Genomic DNA, 25,588 nt, shown 5'->3' with positions numbered 1-25,588 from the left:
GTACTAGTATTCATGTCAGAGAGCACTTAGCTTGCCCTAAAAGACCTTTTGCATCCTGCTCACAGTCTACAACAGACTGTAACAGGAGTTAGGTGACTACAGCTGGTTTTTCTGGGTGTTAAACTACCTTGTGAAGGGCTCTTTCAGTAGCATATTACATCCACATGACTCTGGGTGTTTGGCTTTCATGCCCCATCTTTGTAAGCTCATCCTTGGCACTTTTATGGGCACTAAGTCCACCCACTACCTTAGTTACAGGAAGGGTTTCTCTAAAAGGGGATCTAACACCCAATCACATAATTCCCTCTTACCACACTATTTTGGGACACATCCACATAGTGGCAGACTTGATAACTGCACCTGCTTACAAGTGGATGTTATTAATTATCCCGCGTTTCCACTATCTTACTCCGAATCTATGGAATGCAGATTTGGTTTCTGTCCTCAGTCCAATGAGAAATTTGCACTGATGCTTGTAATGTAATGCCACTACTTGTGGTGTTTTCTGTGTGACCTGGTCTTGCGTATTCAGTAATAAAACTGTTTTGCCTAAAGCTGACCACAAACCAAACACTTTTGTAAGATTTAATGAAAGTTCAATAAAATTGCTATCATCAGAATATAAGTGAGTGAAAAACGTGTTAGTTTATTTTGAAATAGGTTTTCTTTTCTTTTTTATTAGGGTGATCACATTTTGTGCTCAGTCCTTTGCTCTTTGAACAGTAGAACATATGTTTTAGTTTGTTACTGCCTGGTAAGAGAAGGGAAATTAGCTTTTTTTTGTACAAAAAAGAGCAATACTGTACTCTATTTAAACACACAATATAACATAATATGCAGCCTCCCTTACATTAAACTCATGTGTTTATTAAACTAATTTGTAATGTTTTTATTTATTGTCTACAATGTTACCTTGTGACCCCATCAGAAATAAACTTCTCAAAGACTTCCTTTCATAGGGTGACAATGCTCACTCACAGTTTCTTATTGCAGGAGTGGCGATATCGTCCTCTGAACTATATCTCCAATCAAATCTACAGGCTGATAGTGGCATTGATCTCCCTCTGAACCAAGCTTCCAATCAGAACTACATGTTCGTTGGCATTGTCAGCTTGTGAACCAAACTCCCAAACAAAACTACAGGTTGACTTTGGCATTGTCACCCTCTGAACCAAGCTCCCAGTCATGCTGACATTGGCCTTGTCAACTTCTGAACCACACTCCTAATCGGAATTATAGGCTGACTTTGGCATTCTCACCCACTGAACCATGCTCTCTATCAGAACTACAGGCTGACATTGGCACTGTTACTCTCTGAACCACCCTCCCAATTGGAGGATGGCTGACTTTGCCACACTTCCAATCAGAGCTACAGGCTGACATTGGCATTTTTACCCTCCGAACCAAGCCCTCAGTCAAAACTACAGGGTGGGATTGGCATGGTTGCCTTCTAAACCACACTTTCAATCAGAACTACAGGCTGACATTGGCTTTGTCACCCTCTGAACCAAGCTTTCAGTCAGAACTACAGGCTGATATTAGCATTGTCAACTTCTGAACCATGCTCTCTATCAGAACTACAGGGTGACATTGGCACTATTACTCTCTGAACCATCCTCCCAATTAGAACCGCATGCTGACTTTGGCACACTTCCAATCAGAGCTACAGGCTGACATTGACATTTTCACCCTCTGAAAAAAGCTTTCAGTCAGAACTACAGGCTGATGTTGGCATTGTCACCCTCTGAATCACAGTCCTAATAAGAACTACAGGCTGATGTTGGCATTGTCACCCTCTGAATCACAGTCCTAATAAGAACTACAGGCTGATGTTGGCATTGTCACCCTCTGAACCAAGCTTCTGATCAGAACCACAGGCTGGCATTGGCATTGTCACCCACTAAACCAAGCTCCCAGTCAGAAGTAAAGGCTGATGTTGGCATTCTCTACTTCTGAACCACATTCCTAATCAGAACTACATTCTGACATCGGCATTGTCATCCTCTGAACCAAGCTCCTTGTCAGAACTACAGGCCAACATTGGCATTGCCACCTTCTGAACCAAACTTCCTGTGAGAACTACAGGCTGACATTGGTATTGTCAATTTCTGAGCCACACTCCCAATCAGAACTACAGGCTGACTTTGACATTGTCACCCTCTGAGCCAAACTCCTAATCAGAACTACAGGCTGACTTTGGCATCATCACCTTCTGAATAATGGGCCATACACACTATAAGATTTTCTGAAGACTTTTTCCTTTAGACTTACCAAAACCATATAATATGAGGTCAAACCTAAACACTTTCAATTTGTATGCAATCTGACAGGCCCTTGCACTACATAGAAAAGGTAAATCTGAAGGAAAAAGGCTTCAGAAAATCTTATAGTCTGTATGGCCCTTCAAGCTCCCAAGCAGAACTACAGGTTGACATTGGCATTGTCACCTTCTGAACCACACTCCAGTCCCAATCACAACTATAGGCTGACTTTGGTATTGTCACCCTCTGGACCATGATCCTAATCAGAACTACAGACTAACGCTGGTACTGTCACCCTAGTCATGGCACAGAGGTCCACCAATTCAATACCTCCTTTTCTTTTGCATTGCCTTTAGTCTGACTGGCAGCGTCACCCAAAGGTCTGTGCACTCACAGCGATATTGTACTCCCACATACCGGACGTTGTAAATCAAAGCTGCTGAGATATACACAGCGCTCAAGATTTCCTGTTAAGGTGACTGAACCCTACAAATGTATTTACCCTGTGGGTTTGAATCCACTTTAAAAAATCCTTAGCAACCAATTAGAAATAATATTTTACTGTTCATGCTACTGTACACTAAAATCTGATTACTCCTTGCAGTATTTTTAAGCTTGGCATTGCTTCAAAGAACAACTCTGGTAAGAATCACTTCTAAATTTCCAGTCGTATCATATAATCTTATTAAGATAATAACACTTGTTTCTAGTCTTTCACAGATGTATCTAGTAGACAAAATGCAACAGCTCATCAACTCAAAGTGGAGTGACCAGATATCCAATATCCTGTCTAACTAATGTGAACAGGGAAGATACAATGAGGTCAGCACATCAGAAGATTCCATCTCTCCCTCCAAGAAATAGCACTTACCAGTCACTTAAAAACTCAATAGCAAAACTCTGAGACTTTAAAGTGATTAACTCTTTAGACCAAGGTTTAAAAGCTGACATGAAAACATTATAAAGGTAACAAGAGCTGAAAACGCTCCATGTAGCCACTATAATATAAAGCAACATGTGATTATATATTCCCAACAGGGGAGGACTGGGAAGGGGGGTAGGGTGGCAATTGCCCCCTGGGCCGCTCTGATGTCGGGTAAAATGGCCACACTCAGGGCTGTAGAGGCCAGACACTGTATACAGCTGCCGGTCACCGATACACAAGGTTATATTTGCGTAACGGTATGAGTTTGCAGAGTACGCTCCTCCACCCGGCCGGTGTTCCGTGAGAAAAACCTACCCGTGAGAAATGCCTACCCTCGTCACTTCCGGTGCACCTACGGAGGGTATGGATTTATCACGGTAGTGTATGTAACGTTAAATTTGCGGCGGGTAAATTAAAACAGCTCCTCTGCAACATGAGTCATCTCCGCTCCTCTCCCTGTCACTTCCCTGTTCGCAGCTAATAAATATAAAAGCGGATCACGGAGCCGAGATCTCCGTCATTTACATTTCATAGACCCGCCGCCGCTTTTATATTTATTAGCCGAGATCAGGGAAGTGACAGGGGTAGGAGCGGAGATGACTCATGTTGCAGAGGAGCTGTTTTAATTTACCCGCCGCAAATGTAATGTTACACACACTACCGTGATAAATCCATACCATCCGAGCATGTGCACTTGTCAGTTCCTCTGCTGTTCAATGACGTATCCTTGGCTTTGAGCATGCGCACTGCTACGCTGCTCAGATGTTTCTGACAGGAAGTGACGAGGGTAGGCATTTCTCACGGGGTAGGTTTTTCTCACGGAACACCGGCACAATACTAACACAGTAACTTCCCTGTCAGGCAGAGTGATCTCCGCCCAACAGGAGCTTCCTAGGCCCCACCTGGCATATTGTCATGTATTTTTGTTTAACCTCCTTTGTTGCTATTAACATTAAATTATGTTACCACATTGCATCATGTTTATCTTGTGTTTTAACATCAATATACGTAATAAAACCAGGTGGGCATGGATGGTGAGCTGGTTCAATGGGCCACTTGACTGGACTTGCCCCCCCCCCCCAGGCTTAAGGCTGCCAGCTCTCCCCTGATTCCCAAACAATGCAATTCAAGATATCTAAATTTATTAATATTTCCAGGCCTGGGGCCTGAGGTGGGTCTGCCATCAGTACAGGTAACACTTCCAACACACTTAAGTTGTGAACATAGGTGTGAGAGCTGAGACAATGACCATTCCGGCATCTTTGGTTTGTTTTGTTTTATTGTATATTGGGGATGGGAGAAGGGAATGAGTGGGATACTCCTCTGGCTCTTCTAGGCTTAACTGGGACTTTGTACAAAAAATGCTCACTAATGCTGTCTTGGTGCCAGCTGAATGCTGACCAGCGTTACCTGACACTTCAAATGCTGCTTGACTGGATTAGTGCTGAAACCTCGACTTTAACTTGGATTGCTAGCTCAGAAGCTCCAGGACTGTAGAACTCTTGACTCCTGATACTTGGTATAGCTCAAAAGTCACTGAACAGCTCCCTCTAACCCTTCACAGACTGAGGTAGCTCCTTGTGCTGCTGCAACTCTCAACTTTGTACACTTCACACTGTACATTGAATCTTCAGGGCCCAAACTGCAGGTACCCCCTCTAATACTTCAGGGTCCTCTGACTAGGCACCCCCTTTTACAGTTAGCTGACTCCTGGATCCCTAGAACCTTCTCCGGAGTGGTCCCCACCGACTGTAGGCAGACCCCCAGGGGCAATCCTCAGTACTCACGACCTGTGTAGGCTTTCCTGGAACTGGAACCCTCTCTCTCTCCGCTGGTTCTCGGCACACTGGATCCCCTCTGCAGCTCAAATCCATGCTCTTTGGATACCCAGGCTGCCGACCGGGACACCCGCTTCCTCTGACAGGAGGAGAGACAGCCGTACTCTCCCTCCTGGGACTCTGCTCCCGCCAAATACGCTGCGTCATGCATTCCCTCAGAACTTATACCCACTCCCAGAATCCTCTGCAGCAGAATCTGCCTTCTGGGGTAGATACAGGCCTGAGTGTGTCTCTGATTGGGTTTTCTCCACTGACCAATGACAATCCTTTCATGGAGCCAGTGGGGAGACTCCCCTCTCAGCAGACACACCTGGGAGACATGACAGCTGGCTAAAATCATGGCCCTGCTGTTAGGCAGCCAAGGTCCACTATACTTTACCTAGCACCTACCTGTAGGGTGCTACATAAGCAATGCCAGAGGTATTTAGAAATATGAAAAATGAAGCTTTCACTTTAAAGAAGAGCTCTAGTCAAATGTGTGTTTATTAAAAGTCAGCAGCTACAAAAACTGTAGCTGCTGACTTTTAATAAACAAACACTCACCTATTCCAGGATCCGATGTGCTCATCGATCTTCTGTCCCTGGCATCTCAACTGTGGGCACCGGGCTGTGAAGCTGCAAGCCCACTGTGCATGCACCAGCCGCGCATTGTGAATGGTCCCGCAGTCTTCTGGGACTTGTGATGTGTCCCAGAAGACTGTGGGGAGGGAAAGGGGGGAGGAGAACTTCTCCACGGATCACCTAGTCCTGTCAAAACTAGGTACCCACCCCCTCCCCCAAAGAAAGTGCCATTTCCTAAGGTGGAGAGGAGGGGGGGGCCTTAAATCAGAGCTCCCCTTTAATCACTTCTCCTGAGGTTGACGTCATATGACATCCTGGACTTTGAGTGGTTAAATCTGACATTATTCAGATATCTTTTTTCTCCCAGCTATTCCATGCACTGTAAAAACAATCATAGCATCTGTTCAGCTGCTTGATTGTTTTTCAGGTGGCCCTCTGGTGCTTCTACCAGCTCGCCTGTGCGATCGGTGAGCCAGAGAACGAATTGGCCAGCAGCGGCCATTTACCATAGAAAATACCATGGACCAGGTGGTCCCCAGAAATCTCTAATACCTTGAGAGGCTGGCCTAGGCAGATGTAATCACTGACGTTTTCTTACCTAGAAAGGCTGAGATCGCTTTTTTTTTTTTTTAAATCTCAGGCTTTCCAGCCTAGAGGAGAGATGTTGGGTCTTATAGACCCCACATCTTTCTGTAAAGAGGACCTGTCATGCCCTATTCCTATTACAAGGGATGTGTACATTCCTTGTAATAGGAATAAAAGTGATAAAAAATAAAAATTAAAAGGGAAAGTATAAAAATAAAAAATAATAATAATAAAAAAAAAAAAAAATTAAAGCGCTCCCATGCCCACATGCTTGCATGCAGAAGTGAATGCATACGTACTTCACGACCACATATGTAAACAGTTTTTAAACCACACATGTGAGGTATCGCTGTGAACGGTCGAGCAAGAGCAATAATTATAGCCCAATACCTCTGGAACTCTAAACAGGTAATCTGTAAACATTTTTAAAGCGTCGCTTATGGAGATTTTTAGGTACGGAAGTTACCGCCATTCCACGAGTGTGTGCAATTTTAAAGCATGACATGTTAGGTATCTATTTACTCAGTGTAACATCTTCTTTCACATTATACAAAAAAAATGTGCTAATTTTAGTGTATTGGCTTTTTTTTTTATTCATGAAACTGTTTTTTTTTTTTTTAAGTGTTTGGAAAATTGCTGTGCAAATACCGTGTGACATAAAAAGTTGCAATATTTGGGGGTTCTGAGTAATTTTTTTTTACCCAAAAAATTATGATTTTTGAATGTAGGAGAGAAGTGTCAGAATTGGCTTGGGATGGAAGTGGTTAAATAGTTTGTTTCCCAAGCTATTTCCCCATACTAACACGTACGGCTGCTGGATGTGCTGTATACTGTATGCAGCCTCATACAGTATACAGCACTGTGTTCCGGTGTGAGGCAAGACCTTATTTTCTCACACCCGGAACAAAATAGCATCGGTCTAAGCGGCATGAAAGCTTCTCCTGATTGACCCGCCGCTCCGACTCAACCAATTAGAGGAAGCTTTGCATTTATTGATAAAATACAAAGCTGCCTATAAGTGGCTGAGTGGCACTCAGACTGTCGCTATTTTGTTCCGTGTGTGAGACAAGTAAGTCTTGTCTCACACCTGGAACACAGTGCTGTATACCGTATGTAGTAGCTGAGGCTACATACGGTATATACAGCATGCCCAGTGGGTTCACATGTTAGTGAGGTAAATAGTTTGTTTGGGCCAACTTGGCACAAATGAACTATTTAAAGTGAAAGTAAACCTGGACATGTACATGTTAGCTGTATATCGTGCTTGTAAAAGTAAGTTTTAAAACAGTAGTTGAAGTCTGTAAAGTTTTTTTATATACTATTCATTGCTGGCAATTTGCTAACCCTTATTCGAAGTTAGAATCATTTATTTACCTGAAAAGAATCTGTCAGGATAAGCCCCCGTTGACATTAGGTCGCTCCGACTTCCAGGGCGACATGTGAAGTCGTGTGCATCGCGACTTCGGCGCGACTTGCACAGACTTCATATAATGAATGTCTATGCAAGTCGCCTCCAGGTCGCCCCGAAGTAGTACAGGACCCTTTTTCTAAGTCGGAGCGACTTGTGTTGCTCCTAATGGAACCGGTCCTGTACTACTCAATGGAACGGACAGTGCGCGACTTGCCAGGCTGACCAAGTCGCCTGGCAAGTCGTAATAATGTGAACCGGCTCTTAAAATTGCATTTTCATTCATCCTGAGGGCTACCCTCCTCACACTCACTAGCAATTCCACAATGTTTATAAATTCTATTCGGAGGTAAGATAGAAGTATAGAGAGTACCGTGGTTACTTTTAAAATTTGTTCCTACCCCTTATTAACTTTCAGGGTCAAATCACCCCAGGTCCTTCTTTCTTTTAGCACACACCACCAAGGCACACAACCAGGAACATAGGAGACAAGGCATTTTGTCTTGTCTTAAAGCATAACGCCATGAAAAATGTTATTCTCCCATATAGTGGGGCTCTGCCCACACTGCATAGGTTAACTGTTCATTTTGCCTAGGAGCGCAAGGAAAAACTGTACTTATCCGGTCCCTCAATCCTCCGGAAAACCCCGCTCCCCCCACTTCCAGTGTGAATTGCCTTCCTCAGGTCCTGAGCCAGTCTATGGGCGTGATGACGTCAGGAACAGTCCATTCCCAAGACCACTTGAGTGCATTGGGTAGTAGTGCTTGGATCCGGTCTTGGAGTTCGGAGGATCGGTGGATTAAGTATATCTCTGCTCCGAAATCCCCTAGACAAAAATTAGCAGTTAACCCATGCATTGTAGGGAAAGCCCTACTGCATGAGAAAATAAAAAATGTTCCCAGAATTCTTCTTTAAATCTTGTACACATGGGCCAAAAATAAATGGAAATCAGTCGGTTCCGCAGGAACCAGCTGAATTTCAGCATGTGTGTGTACAGTTGTCTGTTTTACAGAAGTTGGTTCCATGACAGGCTTCTGTCAAACGGGCATGCTGGAAAACCAACATCCAATCCACATTTGATAATCACTCGCAGCAAATGGCTTTTTTTTTTTCACCAAGCCCGCTGGGTTGAACGAAAAAAAACGTCTTGTGTACCAGACTTAACAGTGGGACTGCACTGGAATAGCCACCCAATGCAGTCCCACTGCACCTGGTGTACATCGGTCCTTAGTTGACTGTAATCAGCCCTAATTAACTACTTCTTCCCTTAAACCATTATTTTTTCTGATGATTTTTTGGTTCATTTCTATTTTTTATATTTTTCAAACCAATCATATTTTTTTCAAACCATTAATATTAAGCTTGCCGCCAAGCTTCTTAACCATTGAAACCACAAAGCTTCTAATCCACTCCCTGGTCATCTCTCACCTTGACTACTGCAACTCCCTCCTAATTACCTTTAAATAGGCTATCCTGCCTTCAGTCCATCATGAACGCTGCTGCCAGGCTCATCCATCTTACAAACCGCTCGGCGTCTGCTACCACTCTCTGCCAATCCCTCTATTGGCTGCCACCCAACCAACAATTTAAATTAAAGATACTAACAATAATTTACAAAGCCATCCCCAACCTGACCCTCAGCTACATCACTTACCTGGTCTCAAAATACCAACCAAATCGTTCTCTTCGCTACTCCCAAGACCTCCTGCTCTCTAGCTGCCTTGTCCCCTCATCCCATGCTCGCCTCCAGGACTCTCAGCGTTCCCATCCTCTGGAATGCTCTACCTCAATCCATCCGACTCTGTCCTACTTTGTCCACTTTCAGAGATCACTAAAAACCAGAGATGTATAGTAACTAAGTAGAACTACTTCACTACTGTACTTAAGTACCGAAAGGCGGTATCTGTACTTTCCTGGAGTATAATTTTTTTCTCCTACTTCCACTTTTACTTCACTACATTTTTTCGATGATTTTAATACTTCTACTCCGATATTTTTTTTTTGTGCTGCATAGTTACTCGTTACTATTATAAAAATTACCACTGCCAGAACAGTAGATGGCAGGTTTCATGAAGCTCAAAACGTGTGTATTATCAGCGCATACGAAAATAAATGCTACTGTATGTATAAATAAAAGCTGCATTTGAAATAATAAAAAACAATATGATGTTCAAACTTTTGATTTCTTTTTTTAATAACAACATAACACAGTACTTGTACTTTTACTTTCAGTACTTGAGTAGCAATTTTTTTTTTCAAAACTACTGGTACTTTTATTTCAGTACTTGAGTAGCAAAATTTAAAAAAAAAAACTACTTGCAATACTTAAGTACAAAAAATGTTGAACACTTTAGTACTTCTACTCAAGTCACTTTTTGATCGAGCACTTCCACTTCTACTCAAGTCACTTTTTGATCGAGCACTTCCACTTCTACTCAAGTCACTTTTTGATCGAGCACTTGTACTTTTACTCAAGTATGGGTTTTGAGTACTTTATACAACTCTGCTAAAAACTCATCTCTTCAGAGAAGCCTATCTAGCTCCCACCTAAGGGCTCTTTCACACGGTCCGCCTCCGTAGGCGGATCCGTGTTGCTCAGCGGGGATCGATCCGCGATACCCGCTGAGCCGGCGGATGACAGCTCCGTCTCCGCTTGCAGAGCGGAGAGGGAGGTGTCTCAGCACCCGCTGCCCTCTATGGGGGATCGGATGAGAGTGGACTGCTTGTCCGCTCTCATCAGATCCGCTCCGCTCCGATTACTGAACGGATGGAAAAATAGGGTTTCCATCCGTCCAGATTTCAGCACAGGATCGGATGCGGATGGCAGCGGGTGTCAGCGGAGGTGTCTCCGCTGACACCCGCTGCCCCATAGAGCTGCATGGAGGATTCGATCAGATCCGCCTAAAAAACTGACAGGCGGATCTGATCGGACCGCCCGTGTGAAAGAGCCCTAACAACTGTGCATTTATTTTCTCCATCAGCACATCCCCCACAGTTATTACCTTTGGTATCTCTTGACCCTCCCTCTTAGATTGCAAGCTCTAATGAGCAGGGTTCCTTGATTTCTACTGTATTGAAGTGTATTGTAGTTGCACTGTCTACACTCAAGTTGTCAAATCCTGTATAATTATAATATTAATAATTAATATTTAAATGTTTCTTTTCAATTTTATCCATTTATTTAAGCTTTATATATAGTTCCGATAATTGACACAGCTCTTTACATATATATTGTACATTCACATCAGTTCTTGTTGTCAAGGAGCTTACAATCTAAGGTCCCTAACTCATATTCAAATATACACCTAGTAGGGCCAATTTAGACAGCAGCCATTTAACAAACCAGCATGTCTTTGGAGTGTGGGAGTAAACGGAAATACCCGGAGAAAACTGACACAGGCACAGGGAGAAAACTCTAGGCAGGTTTTTGATTCATTTAGTTCATTAGTTTTTTTAGTGTTGTGTTAAAAAAAAAGGGGGGGGGGAGGTATTCTGTTTGTGCAAGAACCATCATTTTTGTGTCATTTTAGACAGAGCAAATTATAGAATAAAATGTATACTATCAATAATCAAACTAGAAAAAAGCGCGTTTTTTTAGTTTTTCTATTTTTTTGGATTGCCAAAACAATCATTTTTGCAAGAAATATATCAGAAAAAGAAAGCCTTTTGCTCCTAAAAATGTATCTATGTATTTCTTTGTTAAGTAATGAGTTATTGTAAAATAAACAGCTCCATAGCAGAAATGTAAAAATTGTTCAGGTCCATAGGGGGTGTACAATGTGGAAGCTGTAGTGGTTAAATACTATCAAAGCATGGAAACCTATACATTTGTATGTCAATTGTAAATTTAATGATCTCAGATTAAAAATAATACATACGCCTTAAAAGCAAAATGACAGTAAAACCAGCACTGATTTTATTGAAGTTAGTGTTAGTTAGTTGATTAATGGTTAGCTTTTTCCTTTTTTTTTTAGACTGACCTGGGCATCTGAAGAGCTTTCTCACCCAGGGGATCCCCAAACAGCAGCCCATTGGATTGATGTTCTATCACATCGAGGCACAGAGAACACCCTGAGTACAGAGCAGTGCCATGCCTCTGCTGTGACACAGTCTTGGTCCCTACACAATGCATCTTTTGACAGCTCTGCACATCTGTGGGCAGGAGGAGGAGATGGAATGGCAGAGGGCTTGATAAATGAGGGAAAATGACTCTCTTATATGAATACGAGTTCCTTGGCAACATGATGCATTTGATGCATTGCCCCCACTGCCTGCTCCTAGATTCCTGGCATTCCCTAATTACTTTTGGCCTGTTTCCTATACTCCCACTATACATTTTTAAGTCTTTGAATGTATCATTGCCACATGTTATCAGAGATAATTGGAGAGGGAGAGAAAGAAAAAAAGAGATGATATCAGAGATACTTGGAGAGAGAGCATGCACATTTTTTTTATCTCTATACACTGTAACTGTCATTCTACTTCTACAAAAAGATGTAAAGCTAAACACCAATTAATGTGGTTATGTAACAAACAATGAATTGTAATTTGCATTGTAAATGCTGCAAGTGTAAATATTGGCATTCGTTTCTGTATTAGCCTCCTGTGCAGCAGCACTCAGACTAGGAGAAGGGGGGACAGCACTGGAAGCCACTTAAAGCAGACGTTAACCCATCAATTTAACATTTTCAAAAAACAGTTACATTCCGGGCATGTGCAAGAATATACCTGTCACATTGGTTCTGCTTCCAATCAAACTGTGAAACCATCCAATGGCTGGTGTCATAACTGATCACATGTGCAGCATCTTTGCAGTTAAAGATTAAACTGAAGCCAAGATGGCAGCTTCCTTGGCTGAAAACGATAGGAGGGTTCACTTCCACTTTAAAGTGTTACTAAACCCACAACAGTAAAATCAGTCTGTATATGCAGTAAACCATGCTTGTTATACTCACTGTTAAACCTAAGGGGTTAACCCTGTGCATTGTGTAAAAAGGCTGTTTGATCCTGTACAGAGCCTTGGTGGACACTCTGCACATGCTCAGTATAGTATGTATTGCTAGGGTGTTTTTTTTTTTGTTTGTTTTTTGGGAGGGTGCATGTGATCAGCACAGAGCCAATCAGCCAATCAGCAATGTCCAGACAGAAGGTCAGGGGTCATGTAGCCCCATAGGATAGTCAGAGGAGAATAAAAACTCCTCCTACAAGCTTTAACCAGTGCTCAGCCAGACACTGATAGAAGTCATAAGACTGCTATATACTGCTTATGAGAAAATGTATTTCGCATTTTATATTTACTAAAATAATTGCATTTCCATATCTTGTGTACTGTGGGAGACCAGATATAGTGAATGCAGGCTCCTGGGTTTAGTAACACTTTCATTTTGCATCCTGCAAAGTCCAAACAAGGAACATAATGTCAGGGAATGAGAGTAAAATGGCTGGAGGCAGGAAGGGGAATCAAGCTTTTAGTCACATCAGCAATGGGCTGTTTTGTGTAGCAGATCTGTGTAAATCTTATGGCTGGATGGACAAAAACACAAATACTTATACAGTATATACAGTATCTCACAAAAGTGAGTACACCCCTCACATTTTTGTAAATATTTTATTCTATCTTTTCATGTGACAACACTGAAGAAATTACACTTTGCTACAATGAAGAGTAGTAAGTGTACAGCTTGTATAACAGGGTACATTTGCTGTTCCTTCAAAATAACTCAACACACAACCATTAATGTCTAAACCACTGGCAACAAAAGTGAGTACAACCCTCAGTGCAAATGTCCAAATTGGGCCTAAAGTGTCAATATTTTGTGTGGCCACCATTATTTTCCAGCACTGCCTTAACCCTCTTGGGCATGGAGTTCACCAGAGCTTCACAGGCTGCCACTGGAGTCCTCTTCCCCTCCATGACAAAATCACGGAGCTGGTGGATGTAAGCTCCTCCACCTTCCGTATGAGGATGCCCCACAGATGCTCAATAGGGTTTAGGTCTGGAGACACGCTTGGCAGCCCCTTAACATTTACCCTCAGCTTTTTTAGCAATGCAGTGATTGTCTTGGAGGTGTGTTTGGGGTCGTTATCATGTTGAAATACTGCCCAGTCTCCAAAGGGAGGGGATCATGCTCTGCTTCAGTATGTTACAGCGCATGTTGGCAATCATGGTTCCCTCAATGAATTGTAGCTCCCCAGTGCCGGCAGCACTCATGCAGCCCCAGACCATGACACTCCCACCACCATGCATGACTGTAGGCAAGGCACACCTGTCTTTGTACTTCTCACCTGGTTGCCGAAAACACATTTGACACCATCTGAACCAAATAAGTTTATCTTGGTCTCATCAGACCACATGACATGGTTCCAGTAATCCATATCCTTAGTCTGCTTGTCGTCAGCAAACAGCAGGTTTTCTTGTGCATCATCTTTAGAAGAGGTTTCCTTCTGGGACGACAGGCATGCAGACCAATTTGATGCAGTGTGCGGTGTATGGTCTGAGCACTGACAGGATGACCCCCCACACCTTCGACCTCTGCAGCAATGCTGGCAGCACCCATACCTCTAATTCCCAAAGACAACCTCTGGATATGACACTGATTACGTGCACTCAACTTCTTTGGTCGACCATGGTGAGGCTTGTTCTTAGTGGAACCTGTCCTGTTAAACTGCTGTATGGTCTTGGCCGCTGTGCGGCAGCTTAGTTTCAGGGTCTTGGCAATCTTCTTATAGCTTAGGCCATCTTTATGTAGGGCAACAATTCTTTTTTCTGATCCTCAGAGAGTTCTTTGCCATGAGGGGCCATGTTGAACTTCTAGTGACCAGTATGAGGGAGTGAGAGCGATAACACCAAATTTAACACACCTGCTCCCCATTCACACCTGAGACTTTGTAACACTAACAAGTCCCATGACACCGGGGAGGGAAAATGGCAAAATCGGCCCAATTTGAACATGTTCACTTAGGGGTGTACTCACTTTTGTTGTCAGCGGTTTAGACATTAATAGCTGTGCATTGAGTTATTTTGAGGGGATAGCAAATTTACATTGTTGTACAAGCTGTACACTCACTACATTGTAGCAAAGTGTAATTTCTTCAGTGTTGTCACATGAAAATATATAATAAAATATTAACAAAAATGTGAGGGGTGTACTCACTTTTGTGAGATACTGTATATAGATATATATATATAAAATAGTATAACCTTTATTAAGGTATATTTATTATCAAGTGTGTGCTAGTCCCTAAAAGGGAAAGGTTGCACTCTTATACATAATAAAGACCACTCAATGAACGAAAGCAATAAGGCATCAAAGAGCAATGATCATGTCATGGACACAGAGCAAAGAGGGACCCCATGGGATTTTCACCCCCTACATTATTTCTTTTAAAAATGTAATGTCATTTATAAAATATAAGAAAGGTAGAAAAATTTGGCTGGTCTGCTGACATTCTTTATTTTAATTTCAGGGTAAAGTCTGCCTGGAGTTGCTGGGGAGAATCTTAGAAGGGATGCGACTGTGTTGAACAGAATGAAAAATAACTGGGATGGTGAGTGACATTTTGGCAGGAAAGTTGACATTTGATAATGAAGTAATTCCACCATTACATTGAACTATCAGTACGATCTTGTAGCAGTTTTATCTAAATCAAGCTGCGAGCCTCCTGACCCCCTGTCGTGATGTGGTTTATCCTTTATGAAGGTAATTCTGCTCATTTTGTGGGTGGACATTGTTTTAGAATGATCAATTCTGTTTGATTTACAGGCTTTGGAAAAGTCTTGTGTGGTTCTGTAATTTTGCCTAATTTGTTCACGCGATTTAAAATTTTCATTGATTTGGGTTGCTTGAGTCTCAGTTCTTGATGGTTACGGTTAATGAGTTAATAAAAGTTCAAGTTAAAGATTGATTTAAACCCTAATAAAGGCACGCAGCAAAAACTTTTCCAAATTCATATATCTGGTGTTTTAATATTTCTATTTTTTGTTTATACTGTATTGTGGATGAGGTTGTAGTGTTCATGTACAATCCCATGTCCAAGTGCAATCAGAAATCTTGCATTGGGCTTGACTTACAAAAATAAGGTGAAATGTTCTGCCAGCTGTTAAAAGCTTCCCCACATTCATCTTGCTTTTCGCCCTTTAACTAACTTTGATGTCCAGGAGATACTCTTACAAGCTCTAAATTTTTATAATAATGTTTTACCAGCAGAGGGAAAGCTGGGAGATGGCACAAAATCCCAGGGACACAGATTATTCACAAATAAGTGGAATAATGTTTATACACCTAATATTACATACATGTGGGTAACAATCAGTGTACAGTTGAAAGAACACAATTAGACTATACAATTTCCTAAAGGCATTGCACGGGCCTTGTGTTTTTCAACTGCATAGGATGTGTCATGTCATGAATGATCATGTAGTTTCTTGGTGTCACTTGTTGGTCTGTACGCAGAGTCTATAGTAAATCTATGCATTCCTGTGTCCGTAGTTTCAGTTTGTGTAGAAGTCTGAGGTATTTCACATGGCACTTCACAGGTTAATGCATGACCTCTGTCTGTAGTGTGAGACCTAACAGTTACTGTGACTACATTTCCCACAATCCCTAGGTCTCTCAATCTAGTGGTAGTGTGCAGAGATGTATAGTAACGAAGTAGAACTACTTAAGTACTGTACTTAAGTACCGAAATGCGGTATCTGTACTTTCCTAGAGTAGAATTTTTTTCTCCTACTTCTACTTTTACTTCACTACATTTTTTCGATGATTTTGATACTTCTACTCAAGTATTTTTTTTTTGTGCTGCATAGTTACTCGTTACTTTTAAAAAAATTACCACTGCCAGAACAGTAGATGGCAGGTTGCATAAAGCTCAAAAAAATGTGTATAATGTCATTTGTAAATCAGCGCATATGAAAATAAAGGCTGTGTATAATAAAAGCTGCTATACCAAATCTTTCCAATAAAAAGAAAATATGAAACAAACAAATAAATGGTGCTACAGCGCTTCAAGTGCATCAAGAAACTACTAACAAACACAGGTTAATCATTTGAATAAATCATTTGAAATAATAAAAACAATATGATGTTCAAACTTTTGACTTATTTCTTTAATAACTACATAACACAGTACTTGTACTTCTACTTTCAGTACTTGAGTAGAAATTTTTTTTCAAAACTACTGGTACTTTTTACTTTTAGTACTTAAGTAGCAAATTTTTTGAAAAAACTACTTGCAATACTTAAGTAAAAAAAATGTTGAATACTTTAGTACTTCTACTTAAGTAACTTTTTCTGCGAGCACTTCCACTTCTACTCAAGTAATTTTTTGATCGAGCACTTGTACTTTTACTCAAGTAGAAATTTCGAGTACTTTATACAAGTCTGGTAGTGTGACGCCAAAGAAATGCTGCTCTAGGTGAGTGACCGACACTCACACAATGTGAACAGGAACCCAGGGTGCTGCACAGCTCGTCTGTGAGATTCAGAGACATACAAAAATCTGCAATATTGCTGCACTTCTTGGTAACTTTATTAAAGTGTTAAAATAACATCACAGGTATGACAGAAAAATAACAGGTAATGCATTTCACACTAAAGTCAGCTTTTACTCAAGCCTTGAGTAAGCGCTGACTTAAGCACAAAACGCGTTACCTGTTGTTTTTCTGTCATACCTGTGATGTGATTTTAACACTTCAATAAAGTTACTAAGAAGTGCAGCAATAATCAGGATAGTGGTAGTGCAAGTGAAAGCTACACGGTAATTACATCTGACACAGACACAAGCAGAAACGTAAAGAGCTCACCATGCAGATGGGAAATGTGTGTGTATGTGTTTTTTTATTGCATTAGCACTCCCGCATTTGTGATGTTACATAAAGTGAATGGCAAGGAATGCACTGGATGCTCTATAACCCAGCACAGGACTTTGTCTTGTCCACTTGGCAGATAGGGACAAGATAGCTGAAGAAGTATATGAACAAAGTGGAATCGATCAGCCATGACACTAAGAACTGCAGCCACAACATCTGAGCCCATCATTACAAGGTAAGACAAACAAATAGAAAAAAGGCCTAGAACTACACTAAGGCCCCGTTCACATACAGGCGACGCTACTTCCAGGGGCGACCTCCGAGGTCACGGTGCGAGCAGCGCGCCGCGACCTCGGAGCGGCCGTCACGGAAGGAGCGCATGCTCCGATAACGCGTCGCCGTAGCATCCCGCATCACCGCCAGGAGTGACTTCAGGATCCCAGGACCCATGAGTGCCAGCGTTCCACCAGTTGACGAGGAGCCCACGGACACCACCGAGGCCATCCCTGTACACACGGAGGAACCCCCTGCTGCTCTCACCGGGATCCACTGCCTCCACCACCAGGACCCGCTCCAGTGATGCTCCTGATGATCAACATTACTTGACTAACTGCATCTTATTCACCGACTAAATGTGAGTGTAATACTGCTGCACATACTTCAATAAATGTCTTGCTGCACTTAGAAGGCGCTGCGCTGTCTTCCCTCTTGTCTCCCCCCAGAGATCTCTTCTGTCTCTTCCGCCGGCAGCCGCTACAGTGGACAGCTACCCCCTGAACTGTTTGGGGGTCCCCCCACCCCTGGTGTTTCCCTTCTCCCTTCCCCCCCCTCCCCCGGGTCCCCAGGACCAGACTTTTTTTTTTTTTTTTCTTTTTTTGAGACCTCTTCTTGCGCCAATTCACCACCAAACCAAAGTCTATGGCGGTCGCCTCCTGGTCGCCCCAAAGAAGCTCCGGACCCTTTTTCTAAGTCGGAGCGACTTGTGTCGCTCCTATTAGAACGGGTCCGCAGCTTCCCTATGGAAGGCGACCTACGACGACCTGTGAGGCGACCAGGTCACCTCACAGGTCGCCTTAGTGTGAACAGGGACTAATACCTAAGTAAAGCAACAAAAACATTTGAAAGTGTACAATGCCTTTAAAGCACAACTCTGGGATTTACAAAAAAAACTATCCTTGCAGTGGGGTTAAAAGCTTGTAAACTCTAGAGCTGCAAGAATAAGGTGCAATACTTACCTCATTCCTCACTCCAGCAAGTTCCCTTCATCTTTGTGACTAATCCCCAAAGCCTCTTCTCTAAGGTGTTCTGGGCTAAGGGTCACACAATGGCACCATCAAGTCTAACTCAGGATAGGTAGTTCGGTATGTGAAAACTGACAACCTGAAGTGGAGGCAAGTGGTGGAGACTGCCAGAGCAAGGAGTAAGGTAAGTATTGCACTTGATTCCTCTAGCCTTAGCGCACACACTAACTGCAAGGCTCGTTTTTTGTAATTCCTGGAGTTGGGCTCTAAAGCCCCGTACACACGCATCGAAAATTGGCAGGGAATTTTCGTCCAACGCCCGATCTGCCGATTTTCGGCTTGTTAGTATGATGCTTCCGACAACCGACTCCGACTTTTCGGCTGAAAAAAATCTGGTGTGCAGACTATAAAATTTTTGTTGGCCGTCAAAACACGGCCGATTTTCGTGCAGTCAGTACAGATTTCGACAGGGAAAAATCTTATGAGCAAGACTGGGCATGCTCAGATAAGGAAGAACACAAAGAAAGCAAACCAACACATGACATCACTTCAGAAGCAGATTTTTTTTGGGCGAGAAAATTTGTGTGCAGTCTAGGCACATTCCAACCAACAAAACACAACTCTGGACAAAAGACGGACGATCGGTCGGCCGATAATCGTTGCGTGTGTACGGGGCTTTAGTTTAGACAGTGTTATACTGAAAGTTTAAAAGTGTGTGAACAAGCACATACATTTAAAGTTGTTGTAAGCCCTTACATATACCCAGTGAAGTGACTGCCCTCAGGCAATAAACAGACATAAAACAAATCCTCCGTCATAATTTGTACCTGTTTATCTTCAACATCAGAAAGATGCGGGGATCTAAAATCACACTCACTGCAGAGTTAGAGCACACAGCTAAGTATAATCTGAGAGCTGATTGGAGGAAAGTGACACACCTTCCTCTTTGTAGGCTCAGAATAATGACCCCAGAAGCATGCGTATTAAATCACTTTTGGGTTCACAGCTGTCATTTCTTGACTACTGTAGCTGAGGATGTCGCTAATCAAGCACAATCTGTTGATTAGCTGCAGTGGAGAGCAGGGGAGACACTGGATGTCTAATAGATGAAGTTAAAGTATTTGTTACCTCAGCATTTCATATTCCTGATATGTGCCTGCTGTACCATGTATATGTATGAGAAAGTATCCATCTCTCTTTGGCCCTTTTCACACGGGCGTTCAGTATGTCCGTATATCACCCCATCCGTTTTCGCGTGATATACGGACATAATGCATGTCAATGGGATTGCGGATGTCAGCGAATGACCATCCGCTGACATCCGATGTGTGTCCTTTCAGTTCTGTTCCGTTTTTTGGAATGGAACAGAACCCTATTTTTCTTCCGTTTGAAAAACGGAAAGGAAGCAAAATCGGATGTCAGCGGTGTCATCCGCAATACCCATAGACATACATTATGTCCGTATATCATCCGCAAATGGATGGGATGATACGCGGACATACGGACCGGATGACACAAGTGTCATCCGTTTCCATGAAAAAAAAAAAAAAAAGTGCCGCAGCGGAGGAAAAAAACTGAGCGGCCGTGTGAAAGAAGCCTTTGTATTACTTTTTTTGTGTGGAATCCCTGGTGCTGCTGCCAGTACCTCTGCCTTCCTACTAAAAACTGACCACACCATGATATGTACTTAATAAAAAAAAAAAAATGTAAACCATAAATTCCTCAGTTTTTACACTCAGCCTAGTACAAGCACATGTATGTAAACATAAATTGTGCAACACATTTGAGGCATCACTGCAAACATTTGAGCAAGAGCAATAATCCTAGAGCTATAATTCATGGTCAACTCTAAACTGATAAACTGGAAAGACGTTTAAAGTGCTGCCTATTGAAATTTCATTGGCGTGCACAATTTTAAGGCTTGACATGTCTGATATCTATTAACTCAAAGCAACGTTATCTTTTAAGTTTAAGGCTACATGTACATGGACTTTTACAGCTAGGTAAAGGACGTTTAAAACGTCCGTTGTGTCACGTTTGCAGCCACGTTTAGCGGCATTTAACGGGTGTTTGCGCTCAGATCCGTTTGTAGAGGTCAAAAAATCATTCCCCTTTAAACAGTAAAAGCGCAAGCGCTAAACGCGGGTGACTGCGTTCGGTCGCGATAGGTCGCGTTTGGTCGCGTTTTGCGTTTGAAATGTCGGTAAACACACGTTCTGAACATCCTGAACGCAAATAATTGCTTTCCAAAAAACGACACTGAACTCAACTGCCTCTAAATGACTGTAAACGACTCAGTGGGTTCAGGGGCTTCTGAAAAAAATGCCCAACTGCTCCTAAACGTCCGTTTACAAGTAGCAGTGTACATGAGGCCTTAGGAAAAAAATTGAGTATAATATACTGAATCTCTCCAATGGGGACACAGACAGCAAAACTTGACAAAGGGGCTAACCTTTCCCTATACTATCCAAAACTAGCAAAAAAATGATTTGCAGTAGTTCTGTTCTTATAGACACACTGCAGCATTTTGCATGCATGTTTACAAGCCCAGCTCCAGGATTGCTCCTTTGTGAGTTCAACTCTTTTTAAAGCATTTGTGAACCTTTACCTTGTAAAACAACCCATTCAGTTTATGATAGAAATGCTAGAAGGGCAAGACAAAAAATAGATGTAGCCGGGTTGCACGGCTGGCATTGTTCAAACTGATAATTGTTATTAAAATTCTGCAAAGACAGTGACTTTGGAGTTATGGGAGATGTAGTCCGGGAGGAGCCAGGATCATAGACTGCTGAGATAGAGTCTCTTCTCCCAGGGAGCAATGGGACGCGCGGAGCTTGCTGGGAGTGTCTTTATAAAGGCGGGGCGGGATCGATTCTCGCTCGCCTCGAGGACAGTGCACCGGAAGGAAGGGGAAGAACTGCTGCGGATCGCAGGAGAATAGGCCGAAGCCTAGTGGTGGACACTGGAGCTGAAGCGGGCGGTGTGAGTGTGTGGAGGAGTCTTAGTAGCGTGACTAAGCGGAAGGTTGCTGGCAGGCAGAAGGAGACGCAGATCAGGGCCTGGCCGCAGCGGAGAGCAGAGTTCCCGGTTTGGGTGAGAGACATCCAGTATCTACATCTTTATTAATCACAGACCTAGGCTGAGTTAGGGCAGGATTATCAAACTGTTTGCTTCAACAAGGCCATACTGACATATAGCTAAACCACTGGACACTGCAGTTATACATATAGTGCAAGGTGGGTGAACTAGGCCTCAAGCTCTCTATTCAGTCCTAGGCTGTTAGTTGTTGAGATGCATCAGGATCTGTTTTACTTACATCTCTGTGGATTGCTTTGGGGAATACAGTTCATCATCATTACCCTTATTGGATTACAATTACTTTCCTGGGATTGTTGGGATTTCCTTGCCGGTGAAGACTAGAGAGGCCTCACTCTCCAGGAGACTTTTGCAATTCAGCATAAAGGGGGCCCCCGTTAGTACACAGAGTGCACTCTGATAGTAATCTAGCATTGTTATATTGTTTATTCTACATTAAGTTACTACTAAGTGTAGTTATTATAATCTGTGGTCACTCTCTAAGTACATTACCACAATTCAATGTGTCTTTACTGTTGCTGAATGCAATCCTCTAGCATACATATGCATTTATTTGCATATGTATGTGCGGTCTGTGTTCTAGATCCTGAGTGCTGAACTAAACCCAAATTCTTGGTTGGGTATTCAGGATCTACTTCCTTATCAACATTTGCATTACCTTTGATTCTGTTTGTATACTCTTGTTTATTTCAAAATTCAAAAGCAGTAAACCGATTCTTCACTGCAATACTTGTGGTCTCAGTCATTCAGAATGACAGAACAAATAGTGTAGGTTGGGTCGGAGCAGGCTCAGGGCCGAAGAAGTGAAGAGGATACCCATGCAATAAGCCACCCCTTGGGGGCAGGGCTACATATATATATATATATATATATATATATATATATATATGTATGTATGTATGTGTGTGTGTGGCAGGTTTTCCAGGCATTGGGCCTGATGTGGGTCTGCCATTGTTACCGGTGACACCGTCAGCCCATTTCAGCTGAATACCCAAGTGTGAGATTGGAGACAATGACCATTCCAGCATCTTTGGTTTGTTTTGTTTATTTGATAATAGGGATGGGGAAAGGGAATGAGTGGGATACTCCTCTGACTCCACTAGGTACAAATGGGACACTTTGCAGAAAAATGCCTGTTAGTGCTGTCTTGACGCTGGCTGGGTGCCGACCAACGCTTACTGGCGCTTGAAAAATGTTGACTTGCAGAACTGTGCTTGAACTTGACTTTTGACACTCTGGTTAGCTCAAAAGTCCTGGACTGCACTATGAACTGACTCTTGACACTCTGATTAGCTCAAAAGTCCTGTATACAGCTCCCTCGTGTCCTTTCTGGCTGAGCTAGCTCTCTGTAACTGCTTGTGCTGCTGCAACTCTTAAACTGTACACTGCACACTGTACACTCTAACTCTTCAGGGCCCATCCGCTGGCACTCCCTTTAAACTTCAGGGTCCTCTCACTAGGCACCCCCTTTACACTTCAGGGTCCTCTCACTAGGCACCCCCTCTACACTTCAGGGTCCTCTCACTAGGCACCCCCTCTACACTTCAGGGTCAACACTGGCACCCCCTTTACCCCTAGCTAGCTCATGGATCCCTTGGACCTTCACAGGAGCGGTTCCCTCTCAGCTAGGCAGACCCCCAGGGGTAGTTACAGTACTCACGAACTGGGAATGCTTTCCTGAAACTGGACCCCTCTACTCCGCTGGTCCTCAGCACATCAGATCCTCTCTGCAGCTCAGCTCAGCTCTCTGTCCCCTCAGGCAAGCCGCCTGGGACACCCGATCCTTCTGACAGGAGGAGAGACAGCCGTACTCTCCCTCCTGGGACTCTGCTTCCCGCCAAAGACACTGCGTCATGCGCTCCCCTCAAACTTATACCCACTCCCAGAATCCTGTGCGGCAGAATCTGCCTTTCTGGGGTAGATACAAGCCTAGGTGTGGCATTGGCTAGATTTCCTCCACTGCCCAATGAGAGCCCTCTCATTGAGCACAGTGAGGAGACTCCCCTGTCTCAACAGCCATACCTGGGAACCATGACAACCTGACTGAAAATCATGGCCCTGCTGTTAAGCAGACAAGGCCCAATATACTTTACCTAGCACCTACCTTGTAGGGTGCTACACATTTATCATATATATATATACATACACACTATATTACCAAAAGTATTGGGACATCTGCCTTTACACACACAAGGATTTTAAAGAAATTCAAGTCTTAGGCTGTAGGGATCAATATTGAGTTGGCCAACTCTTTGTAACTATAACAGCTTCAACTCTTCTAGGAAACCTGTCCACAAGGTTTAGGAGTGTGTCTATGGGAATGTTTGAACATTTTTCCAGAAGCGCATTTGTGAAGTTAGGCACTGACGTGGATGAGAAGGCCTAATCGGCATTCTATCAAGTTGAGGTCAGAACTCTGTGCGGACCAGTCAAGTTCCTCCACCCCAAACTCGCTGATCCATGTCGTTATGGACCTTGCTTTGTGCACTGGTCCAAATCATTTGGTGGAAGGGGGATTATAGTGTGGGGTTGTTTTTCAGTGGTTGGGCTTGGCCCCTTAGTTCCAGTGAAGGGAACTCTTAAGGCAACTCTTAAGGCATCAGCATACCAAGACATTTTGGACAATCTCATGCTTCCTGTTCCAACATTAGTGCACAAACAAGGTCCATCAAGACATGGATATGCAAGTTTGGGGTGGAGGAACTTGACTGGCCTCCACAGAGCCCTGACCTCAACCCGATAGAACACCTCCAATATCTGTGCCTGACCTCACAAATGTGCTTCTGGAGCAATAATCAAACATTTCCATAGATACACTCCTAAACCTTTTGGACGGCCTTCCCAGAAGAGTTGAAGCTCTTATAGCTACAAAGGTTGGGCCAACTCAATACTGAACCCTAAGGACTAAGAATGGATTGCCCTTAAAGTTCCCATTTATGGTTGCTAGTAAAGCTGTAAAGGCAGGCATCCACATATTTTTTAATAAGTGGTCACATGACCTCTGTTCTTAGCTGAAAAAGGGGCTTAGGTAGGTGGGAGTGGAGACTCCTAATGAAGATGGGGTCACTAGTAATGAGCTGGGCAGGGAGGTGTGTTAGCAGGAGGCAGAGAAACAGTGGTACACTGATATTCATAGTAAAGAGCAGTACAGGGGGCATGTCAGCAAAAGTCTGAACATTAGGGGACAGATAGGCTGAACAAACAACAAAACAGATCACACTGGGATGGATGAGCTTCCATGCCCTTGTGTTGTCAGTTTGAAATAGGAAAGCAAGGGTCTGGCAGGATCACCAGGTATTTCCACAAAGGAAGCAATGCAAAGAGAACAGGATACTTTGTCATACAAGTACATGGTACAACAGACACATATCGGGAATAGGAAATGTTGGGATAACATACACCTTAACTCTGGAGGATGAGGAAAAAGTTGTAATACCTACCCTATTCCTCACTTCGGCAAGCTCCCTCCATCTGTGTTTCTAGTCCTCCGCAGCCTGCTCTACCAACAGCCCTCCATTTTATGTGACATCGGCATGGCTTTTTTTCTGGTGGAACATGCCGGAAAGGGTTTCCGACACCTCTGTTAGAAATAGTGTGGCAGCAAATCACTTTCTGAGTTTGTTTATAGCAAAGCAGGGCATCTGCAGAGTAAGCATAAGGTGATCCAGCTCAGTTCTGGCTGTTCCAACTGCAGCCTGAGAGAGCGGAAGGCAGAGTAATGTAATCTGCACTCTGCTCCGCCTCTCCCTGTAGACTGGATACTCATTTTGGTGCCAGTCTGCTTAGATGTGTGGAAGAGTTGCAGTTTGATCGTGCAGGTATCATGTCCCCCTGACTGACTGGTGACTACGCTCAGTGTTGACTG

The 25,588-nt window shown here is 43.1% G+C and overlaps 1 protein-coding gene across 3 annotated transcripts in view; it reads right to left on the bottom strand.

Moving 5' to 3' along the window:
• Window positions 1-25,588, bottom strand: part of SH3TC2 (SH3 domain and tetratricopeptide repeats 2) — a 181,785-nt gene that overhangs the window by 149,764 nt on the left and 6,433 nt on the right. For 2 of the 3 annotated variants that reach the window (XM_082254468.1, XM_082254469.1), the window contains exon 1: window positions 11,559-11,690. The exons of the other annotated variant lie outside the window; for it this stretch is intronic. In XM_082254468.1, the coding sequence (XP_082110594.1) occupies window positions 11,559-11,610 (52 nt within the window). In that variant the 5' untranslated portion in view covers window positions 11,611-11,690. Of the gene's footprint in view, window positions 1-11,558; window positions 11,691-25,588 lie in introns of those variants that run through there. 3 annotated transcript variants of the gene reach the window in all.

This window comes from Pelophylax lessonae (genome assembly GCF_965119305.1).
Source record: "Pelophylax lessonae genome assembly, chromosome: 4".
In the NCBI taxonomy this organism is placed as follows: domain Eukaryota; kingdom Metazoa; phylum Chordata; class Amphibia; order Anura; family Ranidae; genus Pelophylax; species Pelophylax lessonae.
Note: the sequence above shows the minus strand (reverse complement) of the source record. Positions and strands in the feature narration are given on the sequence as shown.